Raw genomic sequence first — 24,931 nt, 5'->3', positions numbered from 1 at the left:
GCTAACTCCACAAGCATGTACACACAGACACACACAGTGCACAAACAAGTTAGCTTTTTTGCTGCTATGACCAAAAGAACTGACAAGGACAGTTAAAGGAGTAAAAGTTTATTTGGGGGACTCAAAGTTTCAGCAGCCCATCGAAGGCCAACTCCATTCCTTGGGGCCTGAGATGAGGCAGAATATCATGGCAGAAGAGCATGGCAGGGGAAAGTAGCTGGTGACATGGCACCAGGAAGTGAGAGAGAGAGAGAGAGAGAGAGCTCTGCTCAGTAATGACAAAATATATGCCCAGAGGCATACCCCTAGCCACCTACCTCCTCCAGCCAAACAGTTGTGACTAAGTTAATCTTATCAGGGGACTAATTCACTGATTGGGTTAAGACTCTCATAACGCAATCATTTCACCTCTAAACCTCTAAACTTTCATGTCTCACACGTGAGGTTTTGGGAACCATCTAATATGCAAACCATAACAGATTGCATGTTTGTCCAGAAATACAAGGGTTTTTATGGTTATCTGTAGCATTAGCTTTCCATTATGGGCTTTCAAGGATTTGTCATCCTATCTAGCTCACCCCTGGTCCAAGTCATCCCAATGGACACTAAATCTGGATTCTTCTTCAAACCAACAAAGCCAACAAGATTATGAAAAGCAACAGTTTCATTTATCCTCACTCCTGCTAAGCTCCATCTTCTGGGGCATAGGGGGACACTCCCTCCAAGTGAGTCAAGGGTTGAGATGAACACTTCCTGACCTGTCTTGTTTGTAAATGTTCTCCATTTATGATAAGGGCAGAGCTTCTTCCTGAGCCTCTTTCATGACCCCCAAGTAATATGCTGAAATCAACTATCACATGCATGAAATAAGATAAAAAGATAATGCACATCTTATAGACCACCACTGAGAAAACTCCTAAAAGGAATTTTTGTTTCTAGTACTAGGTACTCTGACTCTCTTCTGGAAAGCAAGGGCTACATAAAATATGAAAACGCCCTCTGGATACGCTTCAATAAGTTAACAATAAAGAAGACAAACTGTTAAGCAGTTAAGTGACCTCAGGAACCTAGAGATTAGACAACATACTGCATTGAACTTTGGCCTTCAGGGCATTTCCCAAACACAGGTGACCTTGAAGTTTATTTTTCAATATTTTTATTAGTGCATTATAGTTATAAATAATATTGGGGTTCATTTTGACATACTCATACATGCATGAAATATAACTGACTCCACGTCAGTCCTTACTACTTCCCCTTTCCCTCCCTCCTACTTCCTCCCTTTTCCTGTTTCCCCTCCTCTACCCTACTGGACTTCCTTCTATTTATTTATAGTTTTACAAATTGTTAAATAGTGCTTTACAGATATGCATAGAGGTGAAATTCACCGTGGCATATTCGTATATGTACAGAGCATAGTTAAATCAATTCATTCTGCAGTTCTTCCCTTTGCCCATTTTTCCTCCTTACTCCTCAATCCCCTTCCTCTGCTCTACTGATCTCCCTTCTATTTCATGTGATTACACCCATTTTCCCCCTTATTTTAGTTTATTTTTTTTTAAATGACTTTCAGGAGGCAGAAAAAAGAGACCCAAGTAGTCTGTGGATAAAGGCAGGCCAGGGATGGAGAGCATCTCAAGAATTTGTCCAATAAGATCAAGTCAACAAACATTTCAGTTGAAGGATGAGCTAGAAATAAACCCTTTCATCCCCGATGGACTGAGAAGAAAATTGCCTGACTTGAAGTGTTGTTAAACAGTCTTGGTAAAAACTCCTTTTGAGAATTCCTAAACATAAACCAGCTCTTACATTAATTTGTAGCCTGAATTCACAATAGAGGATGGTGTGAAAAATTTCAAGCCCAGAATTTGGTTTAAAATGGTAAAGACTTGGGGCTGGAGGTATGCCACAGAGTAAAGCATGTGCCTAGCATGTACCAGGTACTTGGTTCCACCCCCAGCATGCACATTTATTTGCAATGCACATGTGTGTACACGTGCATACACACACACACACACACACACACACACACACTATGTGGACTCATATTTCTGTAGGGCATGGGCAAAATAAATACAAATCCTTTCCAGAGGAACCCACCTAAATCCCAAGGACTCAAAGGATTCTCTCAGATTAAAATCCAAGCCCACAGTCAATCAATCACAAATAATACAAGGAACTGTGTTAACAGGAGTGAGAATGAAAATGAGTGGCAGATCTAAACTGGGAAACTTTAGGAAATATAAGCAGACAAAATATTCCAGTTAAGAGGCAAAACTTTGAGAATGAATCCAGCCAAGTGTTATAGGAAATTCACCCGAAACAAAAGGCTGTGTGCAGACAGTGTGAAGGGGACATGGCTAACTGCAGGTTGTCTCCATCCTTGGAATTTGGATTGTCAGATCCAGGAGATCCCCTCACCTTTTGACTCTGCCCTTTAGTTGTATTGTAGTTTTCTTTCTTTCTTTTTTAAAAATTTTATTTAATTTTACTTTTTATTGATTAAACAAAATGACAGCACAATTTTTCCTATCTCTGTTTGTATATAAAGTATCTTGACATCCAATTCGTGTTTTTATACATGTACTTTGGATAATGATGTCCATCACATTCCACCATCCTTGCTAATCCCGTGCCCTCTCCCTTTCCCTCCCACCTCTCTGCCCTATCTAGAATTCACCAATTCCTCCATGTCCCCCCTCCTGATAACCCCTTAGATTTCTCCATCTATCTTTCTTCGTCTCTTCTCAGGCTTCTAAGCATCTCTCTAAATAGGTTCCTTGTTCTATTTCCTGCCAGGTCTCAAAGGGTGTCCCCTGACAAGCTGCATCAAAATCACCTTCATGACTTGTGAAAACAAAATTTCCTTGAAAACTGCTCTTTCCTTCAAAATATTCATGTTTTCATGGCGTCAATAGTCACCTTATTCTAGAATCTTCCTTCATCCCTTCACCTGAATTGTTGCTCTATGCCGTTTCCTAGGTCGCACTTCCCCTGAGACGTCTGTCAATTTGATGCCAGTTGGACCATCAATTATCTTAGTTAAAATATAAAAATCCTATGTGATGTATCCCCTTTCATTAATAAATCGAATTATTCACCACTCTCATTATTTTTCTCTTAAATAAATAATTATTTCTGTTCTGTTTTTATTGCTTTCTCCTTAAGCACAGACCTCATTACTTTAAGCCTGGATTATTACAACAATTAGTTCTCCTGTTCAAATCTTCTCTTCTATCATCCACCTGGCACGCTGCCTCCAGGGTGTTCTCCTTACACATCACTTCATCATATCATACGGAACCTCAAAAGCCCACATCAGACCTTAACTTCTGTAACAATCAGGTTTAAACTTTCTGTCAGGCTCTTCAATTCCTTCACAATCCTCCCATCCTCATGGTGGCTTCCCATCCTCTCATTCACTGCCCAGTTTTCCTCTTCAGACACAACCCTGAAGAGATGCCATCAGAGGCCACACTGTTTTATTCTTTTTAAATTTACATTGTGAAGTTCTAGCTGTGAAAACTCAGGAATCTCCATGATTTCAACAGTGACTATCAACCAATTACAACTCTTTTTGTTATTTGATGTCTCGATTTAATAATTAAAATAGAAAGGACTACAGAATAATCAAAATTCTAAGTTTAAACTTTGAATGAGGCTGAAGGTCAAAAGTGGTTGACTTAGAGTAGTTTAGATTTGCATTTCTTTTCTTTGATTGCTAGAGATGATGAACATTTTTTCATATATTTGTTGATTGATTGTACATCCTCTTCTGAGAAGTGCCTGTTCAGGTTCCTGGCCCATTTATTGATTGGGTTATTTGTTTTTTTGGTATTTAGCTTTTTGAGTTCTTTATATACCCTAGATATTAGTGCTCTATCTGATGTGTGAGGGGTAAAGATTTGCTCCCATGATGTAGGCTCTCCATTCACCTCGATCACTCTAGTCAAAATGGCAGCTATTATGAAGATAAATAACAATAAGTGTTGGCAAGGATGTGGGGGAAAAGCTACACTCATACATTGCTGGTGAGACTGCAAATTGGTGTAGCCATTATGGAAAGCAGTATGGAGATTCTTTGGAAATCTGGGAATGGAACCAAAAGGACTTATACCCAAAGGACTTAAAATCAGCATACTACAGGGACACAACCACATCAATGTTTATAGTAGCACAATTCACAATAGCTAAACTGTGGAGCCAACCTAGATGCCCTTTAGTAGATGAATGGATAAAAAAATGTGGCATATATACACAATGGAATATTACTCAGCAATAAAAGAGAATAAAATTATGGCATTTGCAGGTAAATGGATGGTGTTGGAGAAGATGATGTTACGTTAGCCAATCCCCAAAAAACAAATGCCAAATGTTTCCTCTGATATAAGGAGGCTGATTCATAGTGGGGTAGGGAGGGGGAGCATGGGAGGAATAGAGGAACTCTAGATAGGGCAGAGGGGTGGGAGGGAAAGAGAGGGGCAAGGAATTAGCAAGGATGGTGGAATGTGATGGACATCATTATCCAAAGTACATGTATGAAGACACAAATTAGTGTCAACATACTTTATATACAACCAGAGGTATGGAAAATTGTGCTGTATATGTGTAATAAGAATTGTAATGCATTCCACTGTCATTTATTTTTTTTTAAATCAATTTAAAAAGTGGTTGAATTCTCTCTTCATTTAGCTCTTCTACTGTCTCAACTTGCTGAATTCCCGAACCACACAGGACTGAAGCAAGGGGGAAGGGGGGGGAAAGAGGCCAGAGGATGAGGGCAGGGGAGGCAGGAAAGTTTAAATTGATGGACACTATCATAATGACCAAGCATCATCACTTTTCAGTGTAAACAGTATTGAAAACTCACTTTCTCTTTGCTTTAGTCAGCTTTTTTATTGCTGTGATCAAAAAACAGGACAAGAAATTTTAGAGGAGGAAGTTTATTTTGGGGCTCACGTTTTCAGAGGGCTCTGTTATGCTTTGGATATTAGGTGTCCCCAAAAAGCTAAACAATACAAAAGGTTTAGAGGAGAAGTCAGTGAAATAATCCCCTGATGGGATTAACTGAGTGGTAACTGAATGTGGGTAGGGTGTGGCTAGAGGAGGTGAGTCATTGGGGCATGTCTTTGGGGTATACATTTGGTGAGCTGAGCTAAGTCTCTCTCTACTGCCTGATCATCATGTGAGCCACTTCCTTCCACCACATACTTCCGCCAGGATATTCTGCCTCACCTTGAGTCCCAAGGAATGGAGCCTACTGTCTGTGGATTGAGACTTCTGAAACTGTGAACCCCCAAATAAACTTTTCCTCCTCTATAGTTGTTCTGGTTGGTTCTTTTAGTCACAGCAGCAAAAAAAGCTGACTGAAACAGGTTCAGTCCATAGATGGTCTACTCTATTCCTCAGGGCCTGAGGTGAGGCAGAACATCATGGCGGAAGCATGTAGCAGGAGAAAGCAGCTGTCGACATGGCACTAGGAAACAGAGAAAACGAGCCTCCAAAGGCATGCCTCCAATGACCCACTTCACATCTGCCTACAGTCATTCTTGATTAATCCCAATCAGGGGATTATTTCACTGATCAGGTTGAGGGTCTCATAAGCCAATCATTCCACCTTTAAACCTTCTTGTATTGTATCACATATGAACTTTTGGTGGACACCTAATAATTAAACCCATAACACTCTTGTAGATACTGTGTTAAAAACACCTGAGATAATCAACTTAAAAAGATTTATTGTGGCTCATGGTTTGTGGGGTTTTAGTCCATGATCCACTGACCCTGTTGCTGTTGGCAGCTCATCATACCACATGGTGGAGGAAGCTGCTCACTTCATAGCAGCTGGAAAACACAGAGAGGACACATCCACAATGACATAACTTACTTCCACTAAGCCTCACCCCCTAAAGGTCCTACAACTTCCTAACAATGCCACAGGCTGAGAACTAAGCCTTCAACGCTTGGGCCTTTGAGCAACATCCAAGATCCAAACTATAGCAAGGATTTTTGTGTCTAGCCGTTGATCTGAAGTGGCCTTGGTGGAGGTGAACACATCTCTATTTAGGCTGTTCATTACTACTTCCGTCTCTCCTAAAAAGCTGGCAGGCAGTATAATCTTTGGTCCTGTGTAGACAGAACCTGGAAAACACTCCATACCTCTCTCTCAAAAATGTTCTATATCCTGGGGAAATAATTAAATAATCTCTTCTGCACAAACTACGGAAGTGAAGTTTGTTTCTACTTTAGAAATGCCTCCATTATTCTGATGCCAACCATCTCTTCTTTACATTTATCAGGTGACAGTCGCACATGAGTCTATGGTCAGCCCCATACTACCGGGGACACGCACTATATTCTCTTGAGTAGTCATAAGGTGCTGGTCCCCACCTTGGGGGACCCATAAACCAAGGAGAGCTCTATCCAGACTATCAACCTTTCATACATTTGACAAGGTGCATCTCCTTTGGAAATTCTGCCTAGAGTCTAGACTCTTTGTAGAATTTACTCTGTATTTTGGTGGCTCAGCCCAAATTTAACATTTTAGTTTCTTGTTCCAAATGGTTAGTAATTTTCATCTCCATGTCTATTTAGTTTGTTCCTTTCTCTGGAATTGCCATCTATACTTCTCCAACTTGCCCATCCAAATCTGAGCTTTCCTGCCAAGTATCACAGGACTCCTACCATCTGGTCCAGGACACTTTGCTTGGCTTCCTTCTGGAGCCTCCACTGTCTTCAGTAATTACTGTTATCAATACATGAAGTTTGCCCTTAGTGTTTCTTTTCCATGGAATACAAAGATAGTCACCCTAATGAGACAGAGTGACAGGGATGGGGGTCAGTGGTAGAACATGTGTTTAGCATATGGGAAGCCCTGGGTTCAATTCCCAGAACTAAATCACAAAAACAAACAAAAAACAGAGAGACACAGACAGATAGTGTAACTCTATAGTCCACAGACTTGATTGTATGTGAAATATAAAGATATATCTCAAAAGTATGCTGACCCGAAGGAGAGCTACTGAGTCTAAGAAAAGTAGGACAAAGAGAAGTAAATATTTGGCAGGCACATCCAGGTCCAATAAATTTCTTTGAATGAATGCTCACTACCTAGAAGAGGATATTATGAGGTTCTACGTACTGAATATTTCAAACATTCACTTTTTAAAAGCATTTGAATAGAAAGAGGAGCAACAAAACTCTTGCTCGAATTCAATGTTCCTTTTTTGTCAGAGTTATTGAGGTGTAATTGACAAATAAAAATTGTACATTTGAATCCAAGATTCTTAAGTAGACTGAGCTCTCTATTAAAAGTTGAGGGGTAAAACCTGATGACTTAGAGTAAGGAAATGATTTGAAACCTTTGCAAATGAAGGTCAAATGTTTCTCTATGAGATATTATCCAAGATATTTGGGAGGGAAAAAAAGTTAAAAAAAAAAGTTGGGGGCCAGAAAATGAAGAGCTGCCTTTGCCTATATATTTATCAACTCAAAATTTATGATATTATATTTTAATACTTTAAAGTACAGTGCCATTTTTCATGACTCTTGCAAATTATTATTAACCACTAATGCAGGGACCAACTTTAAAATACAGACATTGATTAATTTACAGAGCACTGGTTATTTTATGTTTTAATGACTGTTTGGATTTACATACTAATTATAATGCATACTATTTATGTCTCTGCTCTTCATCTTGTCACTTTTTATTTGAGCAGAGAAAATTGCTGGGATGAAATATTCTTAAAATTGATAGTGCAGTAAAAGAACTTGAAGACAAAGATCTTCTCAATTAAAATCTATCTTATATATATTACATATAGTATATATTAATCTATTATCATGCTCTTCTATTAATTAAGCAATACTTATTTTCTGAATACTCTAAACTGAGGTAGAAATACATAGTTAAAAAAATATTCTGTAGGTTATTGCTAAAATTGTAAGCTATGGCATAGATGTGACAAGTTCAAATAAACACAAAACCATGACCTTCACCAGATACAAAGCCTATAAACATGGTTTCTCAAGAACAGGTGAAACCAAAAACTATGAGATATCAATATCAAATTTTTATTAATCATTGATATTTATAAAGTCTTTCCTATACTCAGTAAGTGAGAATATAGAAGTACATTCACAAAATAAGTGATATTTTAGTATTTATTTTGCACACAAATCTCAGTGGCTAAGTTGTTGGCTGCAAGAACTAGAATGAATTCAACATTCCAGTTCATATTAACAACTAAACCAACTTCATAATAAAAATGTATGTGTTTTGAAAGATTCTACTAATTTCTGTTTATTCCACTGAAAAACGTAATTATAAAAATCAACAGAGAATTTGTCATTTCAATTAGGCTTTCCAAGGAAGATACACGAGGGATCATTTTTCTGCTTTATTTAGTTGAATCAATCTATATTTATTTTATTTTTGTCTTCAGCTTAAAATAATTGTAATAATAGAAAAAGCCCTGGAAAGTAAATAAATTCAGGTGTCAGGTTTACTACAATGCCCTTGAATTAAGTAATTAAGACTCTCAGGGTGTTTAGTATCTTCATTTGCAGATGGACATAAAAATATCTGCCTTGTTTATCTCATAAACTTGATCAAGGCGCAAAAAAGCAATTCGAAAGTATTATTGCTTGAGACAGGTACAGGGATGAATCACAGATCTCGGACAAAGTTCAAGACCAATTCTTCCATAGCCAGCAGTACATCTTTGGTCAAATCCCTTCAGACTCAATTTCTTCCTCCACTAAATGAGGCAGCTGATTTGTAAAGTTTTCCATTCTGTGAGTCTGTGATCTTGTACTGAAAAGATACTCATGAGAAAATTCTCTTTTTTTCTGGTTTTGTTTCCTAGGAAAGTAACATAGTCATTAGGTGCTTGAGATTAATTTTACAATCTGTCTTGCAAATAAAAGAAAGTCACCATTTATTTGGCACCCGCAGGCTCACATCCATTATGAAATGAGGTGTGGCATTAATTGATTAACTATATAGGAGACTGTTAAATGTCAAATGTAGGAAAGTGGCAGTCATGAAGAATTGTAAGAATCGTTACATAGTATGAGATGTGACCATGAAACTAACATTAGGAAAGAATCTGCCCTTGAAATAAAGAAAAACAGAGTCTGTGCTACATTATTTCATGTCCATGTTAAAAATCCACATAATGAGGCAACCAAACATGAGGTACAGCTGCCCTTCTCTGGCAGCTTGTTACCCTTTTAATTACTTGTCCTTTTGTAGTGCTAATCTTGGATTTGGTGTACACCACAACTAAATACAGAACAGCCCATAGGTTAAGCCACCTAAGTTTCTTGCTGTGAGCACTGTGTGAGCAGGAATTTTCATCTGTGTTATTCACTAATGTATCCCAAACAGCAGGTACATAGCAAGCATTGAAAAAATATGCATCACACAGACGGACTGACTTCCTTTCATTTCCTGCCCTAAGTTACGCTCTTTTTAGAATTATTATTCACTTGTCTTTATATCATTAACTTGCTTCCATAAAAAAGAAGCAAACCACAAGAATTTAGCCAAAGGTAGACCTAATAAAAGGTAGTTTCGTGTGATAGAGAACAACCAACCCAAATGCTTGAAACCTATTCGTCACATTAAAAGAATCTGAATTAGAAGGGAGGGGGGATGGGAATAGGAAAGATAATGGAATGAATTGGACCTTAGTTTCCTATGTACATATATGAATTGGTTAATGTAATTCCATATCATGTACAACTAGAAGAATGGGAAATTATACTCCACATATGTATAATATGTCAAAATACATTCTACTGTCATGTATAACTAATAAGATCAAATAAAAATAAAATAAAATGAAGAAAAAGAAAATAATTTGAATTAGAAGTCATATTTTTCTTTAATGTAAAATTACTAAGTAATGGCTTGGGAGACTGAGGCAAGAGCATCACTAGTTCAAAGCCAATTTCAGCAAAAGTGAGGTACTAAGCAACTCAATGAGGCCCTGTCTCTAAATAAAATACAAAATAGGGCTGGGGATGTGGCTCAATGGTTGAATGTCCCTGAGTTCAATCCCTGGTTACCCACCCCCAAAAAATTACTAAAAGGACAATCTCAAAGACTGAGAAATTATTTTCTTTATGCTACTAATCAGAGTACTTCAAAAAATAGAAGGAAAAAAAACCTACGTAGAGTTTATAAAATGAGATTAAAAATACATGAAAAAAGAGCTATTAATAACTGTCTCTTGTGTTTCTTCCTCTTGAAATTCCAAACAGTGTGGTCTGCTTCATGCCCACATCAAAGCTAGCCAACGGGCTGAGAATAAGAAACGAAGGGAGCATTCAATATCTCTCTCCTGGTGCCTAAACGCATTTTGCAAAAATGTTCTTTGAATCAACAACAAACTTAGAAAACCAGAAACAGAACAGGAAGATAAACCCACAAGTGAAAACAACCATGACATGGTCACACCCCCTTCCAGTTTTCTCCAAAACATTTTTCTTCCCAGATGAACACAATAAGTCAAAGAGCTCTATTTTTAATGCATGAGGGTTGGTTGTGGCACAAACAGATCAATGAGCAATCTCTTGTCTTCAGGAAAACATGAGCCTGTGATACAAAATATGTGAGCTTTTAAAATAGCACGCCTAGCATAGAAATCCTCAGAAAGAAAGGATGGGTGAAGCCATGAGCAAAGGTTTCCAAGACAGAAAAGTCTCTAAGAGAGAATTTTAAAGTAATGAAAGAGGAAGTGACAATGCATAATTGGGTTCATCACTGCTCAATATTCTCAGGTTATTTTATTTCTCCTCTACCTAGCTGTGTAGGAGCTCAGGTTAAAGAAGAAAGGGAATAATTGAAAAGTACCAAGACTAGCTTGAAAACTTCCCACTGAAAGGAGAAAAAAAAAAAGAATAAATCCAGAGACAAAGGGAGGTAATTTTTTTAAAAAGGAAAGAAAAAATACCAGTGTCCACACAGGTAAGCTAGATAGAGACTGGGAGAGTCTGGTAGCCATAGGGTCAGTTTTGATGCTGTTAATCACAAAAGGGATTTTAAATTAGGTTTTGTACTATGTTATCAATGGAACTCCCATGCAATTTCTTAGAAGTCTGTAATAAAGATTTACATCACTTTTTGATTATTAATAAATGTCATTTGTAAATTTATTCCATGAATACTTATTGAAAGAGATGGTTTGTTGGGGGCTATTTTTATACTGGAAGCCTTGGTAGAGATGGGCCTTAGGGTGAAGCAAGAAAACACAACAACAACAATAAGAAATGAATCCACAAGAAGAAAATCATATTCCAATGCTGCTCCTGGTTCTATTTTCAGAGAACATCCTTATATAGAAAATGGGGCACAACCATTATGGGAAACAGCATAGAGTTTCCTCGAAAAGTCAACAGTAGCAATCTCACCTCTGGGTATATCCTCAAAGGAAACTGAAATCAGTAGGTCAAAGAGTATATCTGCACTAAATGCTCAAAGCAGCAGTATTCACAATAACCAAGGTATGAAATCAACTAGTGTGTCTATCAATAGATGAACAGATAAAGAAATGTGGTATAGACATAAATGGAATACCATTTAGCCTTCAAAGAAGACATTTTATCTGGAGATCTACTGCAGAATATGTTGAATACAATGAATAATAATCTTCTATACTTGAAAATTGCTTAGAGAGGAGATCTTAAATGTTCTCACTACAAAAAAAAAAAAAAATCCAGAGTGCACAAGGTGATGGTCAATTAGCTTGATTTGATCAGTTTGTGATGTGGACATAAAACACAGCATACCTGAGACACCATAAATATATACACTGTGTTCTCTGCTTCAACTGATGGATTGATGGAGCTCAACCATTCATCTTGGAGACTGCTGGTTGCCTAGACAAATTCTTTCCCACAGTAGTCATCACACTGCTTCATTCTCCTCTAAAGGTTAAAGTCAACCATGACCAGGTCTCACCCATCTCTCCTGAGTTGTGATTAAGTATGACCCAATTCCAAGCCCTGTTTGTCAAAGAAATGCCTTCTACCTAGATGGACGGCATCAAAATTGCCAACAATAGTAACTCAAGGCTACTTCCATTACAAATTTGGTCTTTACTCTTAAAAAAAAAGAAAGAAAATTACTACGATGCTTTCCCTAGATAATGACACACATGAAAAGCGTTCCCCATGATTAACAATGGCATTTGTCTCGTAGCCCGTGCCAGGAAGGGAAGCATGGGGGCAGTACAGTGACAGAGATCTCTTCTAAAAACAGAATACAGTTCATTCTTCCAGCTCTTCCAGGGGAAACTGGATGATGAGTGTGTTGATGTCTTTTAAAAACAATCTGCCTCATGCTCTTAGATCCCTACCTTGATTACTGGCTGACCTATATATTTTTGGCAACACTAGTGCCCTGCAGGGCCTGATGATTTGACAGGCATTTAAGGTCCGCGGTGAAGATGAATTTTGAAAAAAGCCGAGATAAGCAGACTAATTTCCTACAAAAGAATTTCTTCTGATCTTTGAAATGGTAAAGTCCACGTCAGTGGATTATTTCAAGCAAGGAAAAGTTTGCCTTATAAAGACTGCCAGTGTAAACAATTGATCCTCCAGCCTGTCACATGAGCCAGATGAAGCACTCTCTTGCTGGAAGCTGCGGTGACTCTACCTAGAGAGCCCAGAGAGGGCAAACTAACACAGTAGATCACATTTCCTGAGTAAATTATCATCTGTTTCTAATGTATGTGGTGATCATAAAGGTATTGTGAAGATCCAATGTGACAATACACAGTCTACTATAGTCCCAGGCAGGATCATTCCCATATAATAGAAACACATTAAACATATTTCTCAGATTGTGCAAAGGAATATAGAAGGGAAAAAAATCATTTCATTCTTTTGTAGCTTCAGTTTTAGACTAGAATATCTCTAAGGATATCAAAAGTATTATAAAATAAAATAATATTATCTAATTTTAATTTTGATTTTTATGAACAAATATTTCAAACATCATTTTTTTACAACAAAGTAATAAGGAAGGTGACCTCTGAAATATTTATTATTTCTACAAGAATTGGTTTGCTCACTGGGCTTCTTTGGTAGATATGTAATTAATTACCATGTTAGAGAAATGAAAGGAGTTTTAGGTAAGAGTTTAGAAACAAGGAGACTAAGACTGAAAGGGAATACCAGACCTAGCACGAAGAAAGGTGTCTACTTGGTCTCCTTGCACTGATACCATCCATTAAGACACTGAAATGATGCTAAGTCTCCCTTAGATGGCATGTTCGTACAAATAAAGGGAGATGGACATTTGTAAGATAACTATATACCACTGGCCAACAGCTTCAGTGTAATTTACTGCCTTTGGTTGTCACAACAACTTTGCACAATAGGTATTATTAGCACTAATAGGAAACTGAGCCCATTAAAAAACATGAAATCAAGTAGAAGCAAAGGTGGGACCTAATGACAAAAGGCCGGTCCATTTCTCTGAGTCTCAGTGACTTCTGGAAAGTTGAATCCTGCAGCATCCTTCCTATTTAAAATTATTTTTTCCTAAGTTTCTGATCATTAAACAATTAAGCTGAGACCTAACGAACCAGAGGATAAAACTACCCCCACGGTCACATACCTGTGGTAGAGTCAATGGTAAAGAGGGATGAGAGGTCTCCCGGAACGAGTTCGTAAGCCACCGTGCCATATGTCCCAGAATCCCTGTCCGTGGCGCGGACACTGATGATCTCAGTACCTGGCTGGGTCTGGCCACTGATGCTTGTCAGATAGGTCAATGGGTCAAACACAGGATGATTGTCATTCACATCCTCTAGTTCCACACGAACAAAAGCCTGGGCACTTAGCCCTCCCTGTGGGATGAATGAGTGGTGATGAGTGAGCTGAATATACTGGCATAAAGCATAAATGACAATGATCTTATAACAGACTTCTCAAACAACAAAATATCAATGTACAGATACAGGTATACACATATATTCCCTCACATACATACACATATGTGCACACACACATATGTATATTTCATTTTACTTTTAATCTTGACATGACTTCCTATATGATGGCATGTATTTATATTTCATTGCTGATTCTTAAATATGAATGAGATAGGGCTGGGATTGTAGCTCAGTGGTCGAGTGCTTGCATAGCATGTGTGAGGCACTGGGTTCAATTCTCAGCACCACATATAAATAAATACAATAAAGGTCCATCAACAACTAAAAAAAAAAAAAAAAAAGAATGAGATTACCATTAAAAGAGCTTATAAGCAAAAATTTCAGAATAAAGGCCAAAGATACTTAATGAAAGTTGTTCTGATGCCTGAAAAAAAAAACAAAACTAAAATCACTTTTATCTCTAAAATAATTTGAAGTGAATGTTAGTAAGTGCTAAGGAAAAGGGATGAGGAAGTATCAGAGGTGGATGCACCAATGAAAAATGTCACTCAGAGGTATGAATGATTTGAGTATAGACTTATATGAAGGAGCTTGACTTCAGTTATCTGGAATATTTAAAAAGAGAGGAAAGATACAAAGGCCCTGTGGCAAGAGGACAGTGCGCCCCCTGTGGCCTGTTCAGGAACAGCAATGGATTCCCTGGGGCTGATGTCAGGTAGGGGCAGGTCATGCAGGCTCTGTGAACTTCTTCACTGGAGAGTTTTAAGCACAGGAACAGTTTATTCAACTTCAATTTTAGATAGATAGATAGATAGATAGATAGATAGATAGATAGATAGATAGATATTCAAATATGCATGTATTGGTCTTTTATTTGCAGTCCTGGAGATTCAACTCAGGGCCTCATGCATGCTAGGCGAGAGCTCTACCACTGAGCTACACCCTTATAAGATCTTGCTAAGTTGACCAGGCTATCCTTGAACTTGCAACCCTCTGCCTCGATCCCCTGAGTAGCTGGGATTACAGGCGTGCACCACCACACTCTGCTTTTAATTGTTGTCCTGCTACAGTGCTCACAACAGACTGGAGGGCCGCAAAGAAAGGTCCCAGTGAGGATGCTCCCAGAACACCAAGCCAGGAGTGGACCAGCCTGGACAAGGAAGGAACAGTGAAGGGACTTATTCCATGTCCTTGGGGTCACTATTGCTTTGATTGCTTTGGAAATTGGAATTTTTCAGGCTTGAGAAAGGTGACACAGAGCACAAAGCAGTGAGAAGTGGATCCCAGACTATTTATTTTGTGTCACCTCCATGTAAAACCAAAGAGAAGGGGAGCAAACAAAATAGAAGAACACTGCCCCCTGCAATTTTTCCTTTTCTAAAGCATAACATCTGTTCCTACTTTCAGGCCCCATTTTCCATTGCTCTCTGGTACATTTTGACACTTTCCAGTTTTGACAAAAATCCTTGGTAAGTCACAGGAGCCTGGATTTCCTCATTTATCCACCCCCCTCCTTTTTTCTTTTTTCTTTTGTTCTTTTTGTTCCATTTTCCCACTGCGGCAGGGAGGCACTGAGCAAAGAGGAACAAGAATGACAGTGAAGGAGGCTTGGCATGAGACTAAAAGAGGCCTGCCGCTGTGCGGATGGGAGGAAGCTCATGTGGAGGGTGAGGCAGGGCAAGAAAGACGGCATTGTTCAGGGTGAAACTGACAATGGATTTGGAAATGTCTCTTATAATTCAAAGGTCCATGTATACCAGACTTTGAGGACTAAAAAGGAATTGAGAAACAAATCTTTAGCAATAGTGATTTTCCATGTTCTAAGTTGGGTAAAGTTCCACAGCCCTCCCTGCCAGTTACCAGTTAGAACAGGAGAAGTGAGGACTAGTCATGATTGGAATAGAATGGTGGTCACACATCCTTCTGGCCAGTGAACAGGCAATACAGACGGGCCTGCACCTTCAGCAAAGTTAAATCACCTGCAGGTGTCTGAGTAAGTGCATGAAGAGGGGACCACAGACTGATTATAAGCAAACAGAAAATCCATGACATCTGACATGTACTCTACTTTTCCTCCAAAGAGCCTGCCTTCTCAGCTGTGTTTTTCCTTCTTCCTCTTCAGTTTCTCCTCAAGTTCAAGCAGTCACTCAGGCTAAGGCAGATGAGCAAAGTACCAAAAGAGTGGGGGAAAATATGAAGAAATGAACATTTCTCCACTCTAAGATCCTTAAGAACAAAGAACTTAATTCCAAGAACATCCTCAACCAGGCAATGCTATTAAAAAAAAAATCAGCAAATGTTAGACAAAGTGAACAGAATTTTGCAGGGAAAATAGACACCTCAGTCTCCCTTTTCTAGAAATTCAATTTTTTTACCTGCTGAATTCATCAAAGGGGGTATTTTCCTATTTTAATAACCATTTATGTGTATTTTAGGTGTATCTGACATGTATTTTTTCTTCAATTGTTATAGTCTCCCTTTTTAAGGTTTTTGTGGGTTTCTTCCTATCATAGATAAGAAATTGAAGCATAGAGAAGCTTGGTGAGTTGGTAAAGGAGACTATAAATAGCACATCTGCAACTAGAACAAAGATTCGTCTATCCTCAAAGTCTCTGGTGACTTCTTTTAAATTGAGGTTCTTTTACTCTGCTCTGCTGTGGCATACATTCTACCTCTCCTGTAAGACTGGCTTTGCAGGGACTTGACCTTACAGAATAAAAGAAAAACAAAGCCCCTGTTTTTAAGGAACTCACTGTCTATAAGACAGACTCTAGGTGGCTAGGTCTGTGGTAGGACAGAACAATTCAGAGCCAAGAGACTGGGTTCAGTGTCTGGCTGTGCCAACATCTGGGCGCATAGCCTTGAGAAATTCAGGTGGCCCAAAGCTAAGCCACCTCTTCCATGAAGCTGGGTCATCTGCAGACCTGTCATTGAAATGAGTGGCACAATACAGATAAAAGCATTTTTAATGATTAATAACCATCGAATATAATAGAAGAACACTGCAAGTTAAATAATTGGAGTCAGAGAGATTTGTCTTAGAATTAAGACTTTCCATTTTAGAAAGGTAACAGAAAATAGCGGGGTCTGGGATAACAAGAGCAACAAAGCAGGTGAATAGACATACTTAGAAGGATTTTAAGAATGTGATTAGCTTCATGTAATGTCAAATAAGCTTTGTCACCAGATGAGTTTTTAAAACTTCTCCGTTTAAGGATTGGGAAGCAATTCAGGTGTAGAGGCATGATTCGCCTGAGCTGTGAGTACCAGATTAGAGGCCACTTCAACCCTATAGCCACCCTTCAAAAACTAACAAATCTGGGCTGTATTCTGTATGCTGAAGGCTTCCATGGACACGGTTCTCCAGCTGCCAAGCTGCACGGCCAGCCCACTAATCCCTGCAGAGAAATGGAGCTTGGCTGTGGCTGCACGGAGCCCGCCATGCTGGTACGGGTTGAGGCATGTTGATCCAGGGCAGAGCTGAGCTAGGGGGACCAGACCTGTCACCACCCCTCACCCCACATCTGGCCTGGGCTGGTGCAGATGCCTACTCCACACAGCAAGACAGGTGGAACCCCAAGCATCCACGCTCCCACCACCTTGACCCCTGCTTCCCCATCAGCAGGAGAAAAACAGAAGTGGAACAGACCTGAATGAGATTGCAGAGATAACCAATAGCCTTAGTACTTTTCCAAACCCCAATTAGCATAAATTTGAACCAAAAGCATTGACCCATGTGCTACATAAAACCCTAGACTAACACACACTGGCAGCAACCCCTATTGGGGGTCTCCTCTTGCTCCTGCAAGAGTTCAATTTCTATTTTTCACACTTGAATAAATCCTTCTCCTCTCATTCTTGCCTTCTTTTGTCCCATGAGTTTAGCTCTTTACATTTGCAAAACAAGAACCTGGTAAGAGTTTGTAGTGCTCTATTGGGGTCTGTTGCAACATGTGGAGGGCATGGGCCACCATTTAGAGAGGCAACACACCACTGGATACTAGTGGAAAAGAATCAGGCTTTGTTGGCTGTGACACTCTGAGCTGACCAACTGACACTAACAGGCAGCCCCTGCTGTGATTAGCTGCTCAAACTAAAAGGAGCTTTCTCAGCTGCACAGGCCCTTACCTTACACAGACCCCATCCACCAGCAGAAGCCAGAACCGAGTTTGGTTTCGAACTTGGTTTCACCATCAGTAAAAAACATGTGGTGTGCATGCCCTCAATACATATGTTTTTATTTGTTAACAAGTCATGTATACATTTGCTGTGCTGATATATTATTTATATGAAAAATATCACAAAAACAAAATTTAAAAAAGTCAAATACTCACTTATTCTCCCTAAACTCCAACATGACACTAATGCTGGCATTAATGAAGTGATGTGATCAAATCTATGTTTTAGAGAGAGATACCTGGGTAGTAAGGAAGAGATGTATTTTTAAAAGTTCATAAATCAATAAAGAGATTCCTTAGTCAGAAAGGTGGGGAAATGCCAAATTCACCAAGTCATAAGGGTTCATTTTCTCAGAACTTCTCGCAGAGCCTATTGTATGCACATTTCTAGAAGAAATGAACACGGCACTGTTTTGGAGAAACCCAGTCCTGGTGTATGAGAATGAGCCACCACATGTAGACAGTGCCATGACATGAAAGAAACAGGCAGATGGATCTCAGGTAGCACAAGGTGCAATTTACTGGGAATTTATGGAAAGAAGCACGTCTTGAGTATCAGCAAGAAGGTCTATCCTCACACCCTGAGGCAAGAGGGAGGGATTTATATGCTAAGCTAGACAAAAGAGGGCTGCTGCCAACTGGAATGTCCCTGGCCTTTCTCAAAAACTATTAATGTGTCCAAGGTCAGTTAAAATGCAGTACAGGGGTCAGTAGCCAGCACGCAAGATGTTTGACCCACTTTGAACAACTTCATTTGTCTTACAGGCATTGGGATAATGTTACAACCAAGATGGCTGTGGTCACGTCAAGCTATATCCCTATAACCCACTCTTTCTAGACCACAGAACCCTTTTTAGAAGGTTCCTTTTTGGGATATCAGTATCCCACTGAATGCTGTCAGGAAAGCAGATCTAAACTCATTCCCTCTATCCCCTTCAGAGCCCACTTCCCTAGGCTGTATTACAAAATTTCTGTCCAGAAGATGGAAACTTCTGATAACACAGCATCATGAAAGACTCTGAGCCAGAACCACACAGCTGAGCCACTTTCAGACTCCCGGACCTTAGAAACGACATGAGATAATAAACGGTTGTCATTTTAAGCTATTAAATTCAGGAATAACTTGTGATGCATCAATAGGTAACCAATACATCTCACACATGAGTGTTTATTAATTTTTTTAACCTCTTCTCTTTCTACCAACAAGTCGGGGGTCACTTTGATTTAATTTTAATCATTTGATTTTTAAAATTATGAGAAGAAACTCCTAAGCAATCTACCCAAATCCCAATGCCCTCAAATTATGCTGTGAGAGGCGGGAGTACTTTGGGAAAACTCCAAGCTTGAAAGCAAACAATATCTCTGAGGCCGGAAGGTTGCCTGGGGGCAATCAGCAGATATGGAAAATTTTCTGCTGTTATTTCTACTTTGGCAATTGTCTACTCTCTATTCTCTTTGTTCTTGCCTTCTGGGACTCCCAAAGAGCAGAATATTAATATCTATTCTTCACATCTCTTAGTTTGTGTGCGTCGTGGTTTGCATCCTAGTGAGCTTTCTATGTCAATGTGATCCAGTCTAAGTTTTATGAACAAAGGTGAAGAAAAATGAAGGTTCAGCTTAGTAAAGAGAAAGCAGTAAGTTGGGGTGTCTACAAAGCCAAGCAGAGCAGCATTCAAAGAATATTTTTCAAATCACTGAAAGGTTGAAGAAGTTAAAAATTAATGAATCGATAATGCCAAGATACAGCACAACTGTAATCCTGTTGATAAAAGCAGTTTTTTTGGAAAGGAAGAATCCATCAAAGGAAATGCATAAGTGAGAAAACAGGGACAACTATTTTAAGTAGATTTAATATGGAAGAGAAAAAAGGAATAAAATAGTTTTCTAAGAAAGTATATGAAATTGGAGTTGGTAGCAGGAAGGTAAAGACCCTCCTATCTCCAGCAGATGGGCTCCTCTTCTCCAGGCACATTTGCCTGCTAAGATGCGCATGCAGAAAAGTCCAAGAGTTGAGTTTAGACAAAGCTAAGGTTTTACCAGGAGAGTTCTAGGGAAGGGTGTTTGCAACTGAATGACTGCAATGATGGGTAATAAACCAGTTGATCTTCCTATGGGAAGATGGGAGTAGAAGTGCCCCAGTAAGTGAGACAGGAAGATAAAAATGCTTATCATGAAAGTAGCATGCTTGAAATCAAGGTTTCAGACATTTCACCACCAGTAATTAGGTGATGATCTTTGCAAATGAGAAAGTCAAGGAGCTGTGATATTCTGAGTATAGGATAGTTATAGATATTGAAAGCTCCAAGATTGGTGAGGAAACAGTGGCTGCTATAGTTTAGATGTTGAATGGACTCAAAAGTCCATGTGTTAAAGGTTTGGTCCTTAGAATGGCACTCTTGAGAGATGCTCTGGACCTTCAGGCTGTAGGGCCTTCTTGGAGATCCTTAAATCACTGGAGATGTGCCCTTGAAGGGGACTGTGAGATCCTGGCCTCTTCCTCTTTGGCTCAGGAGGTGATCAGTTTGCTCCACCACTCATTTCTGCTGTGATTTGCTACCTGACCAAAAGCCCATATCAATGGGGTTACTCCATCTTGTACTGGAACCTTTATAGAACTGTGAGCCAAAACAAACCATTTCTCTATATAATTTAATTATCTCAAGCATTTTGTTATAGTAATGGAAAGCTGATGAATACAGTGGTGAAGAGAAAGACTGTGAGCAAGGTAGAAAAAAATCCCAAAGTGATAAAGGGATTTAAAACATAACAATAAAAAGAAATGTCTGTGATATAGTCTGACAACTTGAACCTCAAAAACAAATTGATTTCTCAAGAAAGGAATAGAAAAGACTTAGATAATCCTTGAGCATCAGGAGGGCCCTATCTAACTACCTCTTGGCTTCTATTTATGGAATTCTGGTCTTCCCTTTCAGAGGCCAGGAAGGACCTGGTATCCTCGGACTATTTTCAATCAGGGCAAGGAGATAAAGGAACAGAGAGACCAGGCTGAGTGTATAAAGGGATTTGCTAAATGATGGACCATGGGGTTTAGAGAGCATAATAGAAGAGTTTAGAAGGACATAAATTGTGAGTACAAAAGAGATTCAAATTAAGGCATGAACTCAGCAGGATGCAGATGAGAATATGGATAGTAACAGAAGGTAGAGAGGGTTAAACTCTTGCAGACAAGAATGAAGTAAAGTGGTATCTAAGACATTTTGGAATTAGTCTATGAAATATATGAAAGAATGGTGGGCAATTCATTTCAGATATGGTGCAGAAAAATTGAACTAGAAAACATGAGGCACAATTGCCCAATGGCATTCTGAAATGGGTGGGGGATGGTAATCAATGAAACAAAAGAGAGAAATAAGCACCTGAACACTGTTTAGAAAGTGAGATTACATAAGCTATTAGAATTAAAATGAACATGCCCTTTACTTGGGAAGTTTGCTTTTGGGTTTCAATCTGCACTGCACACACACTAAATAGCATAACCTTAATAGCCAACTTTGTCATTAATATAAACAATGGTGAGAAGCTGAGTCAATTTACTTTTTATATTATTAGTCTGACACAATCCTGTTAAGCCTAGAAAGGTGAGACAGAGTTGAAATAGCTACATCTCAGACACATTTCAGCTACAGAATTCAGCAAAAAATGAGGGAACAATGTTAATAAATACATGTTCCAAAAATGAGAGCTCCACTTGGTGAAAATACATGGATAAAAAAATAAAAATTAGATATAAGGTTGGAATTAATCATATTATAGAATTTTATTGGGAAAAACCATGTGATCGGCAATTATTTGATCCCATTATTTCATTTTATAGCGTCTTCACCATGGCTACTGTGTGTGAGATGAATAGCAGTAGCAGGAACAGAAAAAAATAATTGAGTATTTCAGATGTAATATCAGTCGAGTAGAAGTGATGGAGTTAAAAAAAATATTGACAGTCGCCACAAAGATAAATAGAGCAGCAACAAAGAAGCCAAGAACATCTGGGTTATTTTATAAGAAATATTCTTCTACTAACAGATAAAAATCTCTTAGGAACCACCAGTAAATGAGTTTCCAGCAATTTTCCTACCAAGGGCTTAGAGGACATTTATTAGAAAGAGAAAGGATGAGAGGAAAAGCCATAGATTGTCAAGGTGATTATGTAAAATTAAAGAACTTCTGTCAAGCGTCAGTTTATTGTTTTGAATGAATTCATTATGGCCTGAATGGCAACATTTTGAACCTAACATATCTTGTCTGAGCTAATCTTTCCTTTGGGTGCAATCTGGATTGTTTTCAGGGGCAGCCTGCTGGGTCATTACCAGGCTCGTTATCTTCATCTTTTCTGACCTATTTGATGATGGATTTCTGAGGGACATACAAGGCTAGTAGATATTACACAGAATAATTATGACAAATGCAGAGGTCACCCTGTCAAAACTCACAGTTTATCACAGAAGAATGCTATATACTGGATAACTTCATATATGTACATGTGCATCTATACTTATTTACATGTATATATATATATGTGTGTGTGTGTGTGTGTGTGTGTGTACACATTATATTTGTGTGTGCACATAGACACACTCAACATAAAAGCACATATGTGGCTTTCTTTCTGTACTTTCTGAGGCAAACATAAAGAATGTTAGAGGCAGTGTTAAGTCCAAACAGGGTGAAGGTTAGGAAACTGTTAAAAGTCTATGATAGGTGGAAAGAATGGATTCTTCTAGAATTTGTCTTAAGATGCATCCCTGCCTCATGCCAAGCACTGTTCCCATGAAGACATCATTTGGAGGATTCCAAGGTACAGTTTCTTCCCTGGGTCACTATGTGGCCTTATATCCACAAGATGGGTAGGAAAAGCAAGAAGAAGAAGATAGCCATCAAGATGGAGAAGGTGTCCAAGCGTTCAGGAAAGGGGTAGATCTTAAAGGTCCCCCCTGATAACAAACTTCCAAATAATACATGCTAAAAAGACACAGATTCCAAACAATACATGCTAAAAGACATAGAAATTTCATGTTCCTCACCTTCACCAAGGTTCAAGGTGTCCTTTTATGCTCAATAATGAATTGATGCTTTGCAGAGGTGAATTTTTCAGTGATCAAAATACATGTTTGTGTCATGAGCTCTGTATTTGTAATGTCAGAAAAGACACCTGACCCAAAGGTCAAGGCACTGTGCTTTCCAGGCAGTGGTGGTGTCTCAAGGTGACAGTTTTCTTCTCCCAGTGGAAAGAAGCTTTACCACTACATGGAACCCAGGGTCCTACGTGTGGCCACCAATACCTGGGAGCAAGTGATATCCTTCCATAAGGTCAGAGTGGACTCAGATGGAATTAGAAGAAATAGCTAATTCTTCTTCCATGAAAGAACAAGGGATATGTATACCTTTAACCATATTTCTGTAAAGCAAGCTGTCCACATGAGGGTCTGGGTTTCCACTCAGACTGGGCTGCCATATGTCTATCACTCTCATGGGCAACATGAACATCTGTAAAGGCTGTTGGAAACAATAAAGATATGGACAAACATGCTGCATTTACCTGTTTCTCCTCTGAGGAAGGAGAAGGCAAATGAGTATAGACTGGGATTGAGTTTACTCCAAGAGTAAAGCCAGCCCTTTCCAATGTCTGCCTTTTGGGGGGGCTGATGCAACCTAGGTCTGAGAAGAGAAAATAGGAGAGGCAAAAAAGTGGAGGACAAGGCTGATAGCAAGAAGGAATTTGGGGAAGTCATCACACAGGAGCCCACAGAGATAGCCAAAGTGGTTGTCATAGAAGATGGGGCCATAGACATCTTTTTATGAGTGTCTTTTGCCTTAGGCCAGTTGGAAGGATGAAGATGGTTTTGAAAAAACCAGTGTGGCATTAGAGCCACTCTGGTCTCAGACATGGGCTGCTTTCTGTTTGGGGGGCATGTTTGAAGCAGGTGATTCTCAATGACTTTTGATGCCTGGAGTCCCACAAGATTGAAGAAAGACAGACTTGGGTGGAGATGGAACCAACAGCTAAAAATCTTCTAGAGGAGACAGACTCAGAAGAGAATGGAGATAAAGCAAACCAAGAAAAATGAAGATGAAGACAAGGAGGAGGATGGGGAAGCAGGGAGGAGAGTGAAGCAGCTGCTGATGAGTTCATGGGCTGTCTGCCCAGGACGGAGCAGTGCTGGGGAAGCTTGCCAGGGACAACGTGTAGCAAAGGAGAAGAAAGTGTTGGAAGTAGCCTGTGTCAAGACAAAAACTTCCTTTGAGGATTTAAGATGCTACATGTGGACAAAAGGTGAATTGCCTCAATATCGCTGTTATTTAAAATAAGTTGGTATTGAACTGACGTAGCTGCAAAGATTTTCTCTTGTACAGCCCCAATATTCCAGAAGTTCTGAAGAGCCCTTAGTCTTTCTCTTCCTGGAGACCCCCCAGGGTAGTGCATTAACCACATCTCCTATTTTCTATATTCGGATGCTTTGACATCTGGGGCCTTGATGACCCTGGAGGACAGCCCTTCCCAGGCTTAGCCCAGTCCTAGGACAGTGAACAACTCGCTGTTCAAATGCAAACAAACATCCAGAGCCCATACCCTAATCAGGCTTTTATATCCACGCCACTGTCCACCTGCCCTGACCAACCCAGCATCAAGTATTAGACAACTGGTACAGTCTCTATGTCCTAGAGTGTGCTTCAACTACTCAAACCAGTCTATACTAAAACTGCTAATTCTGCCTTGCCCTTCCCTGAATGCTCTAGTTCACATTGCTTTCTCTCCTTACGCCTCCTGGCCAACTTGTTATTTCACTGTATGCACATGTTCCCCCAACCTGCACAGCTCTATCACCC

General features: G+C 39.3%; 1 protein-coding gene across 3 annotated transcripts in view; it reads right to left on the bottom strand.

The window, feature by feature from the left end:
• DCHS2 (dachsous cadherin-related 2) overlaps nucleotides 1-24,931 on the bottom strand; it is a 258,106-nt gene that overhangs the window by 109,306 nt on the left and 123,869 nt on the right. For all 3 annotated transcript variants that reach the window (XR_014023253.1, XM_081303666.1, XM_081303667.1), the window contains exon 3: nucleotides 13,634-13,865. Coding sequence is in view for 2 of the 3 variants with exons in the window: in XM_081303666.1 (XP_081159792.1) it covers nucleotides 13,634-13,865 (232 nt within the window). In the remaining variant the exon portion in view is untranslated. The remainder of the gene's footprint in view (nucleotides 1-13,633; nucleotides 13,866-24,931) is intronic.

The sequence above is a fragment of the Spermophilus citellus genome, assembly GCF_964194105.1.
Source record: "Spermophilus citellus genome assembly, chromosome: 8".
Taxonomy (NCBI): domain Eukaryota; kingdom Metazoa; phylum Chordata; class Mammalia; order Rodentia; family Sciuridae; genus Spermophilus; species Spermophilus citellus.
Note: the sequence above shows the minus strand (reverse complement) of the source record. Positions and strands in the feature narration are given on the sequence as shown.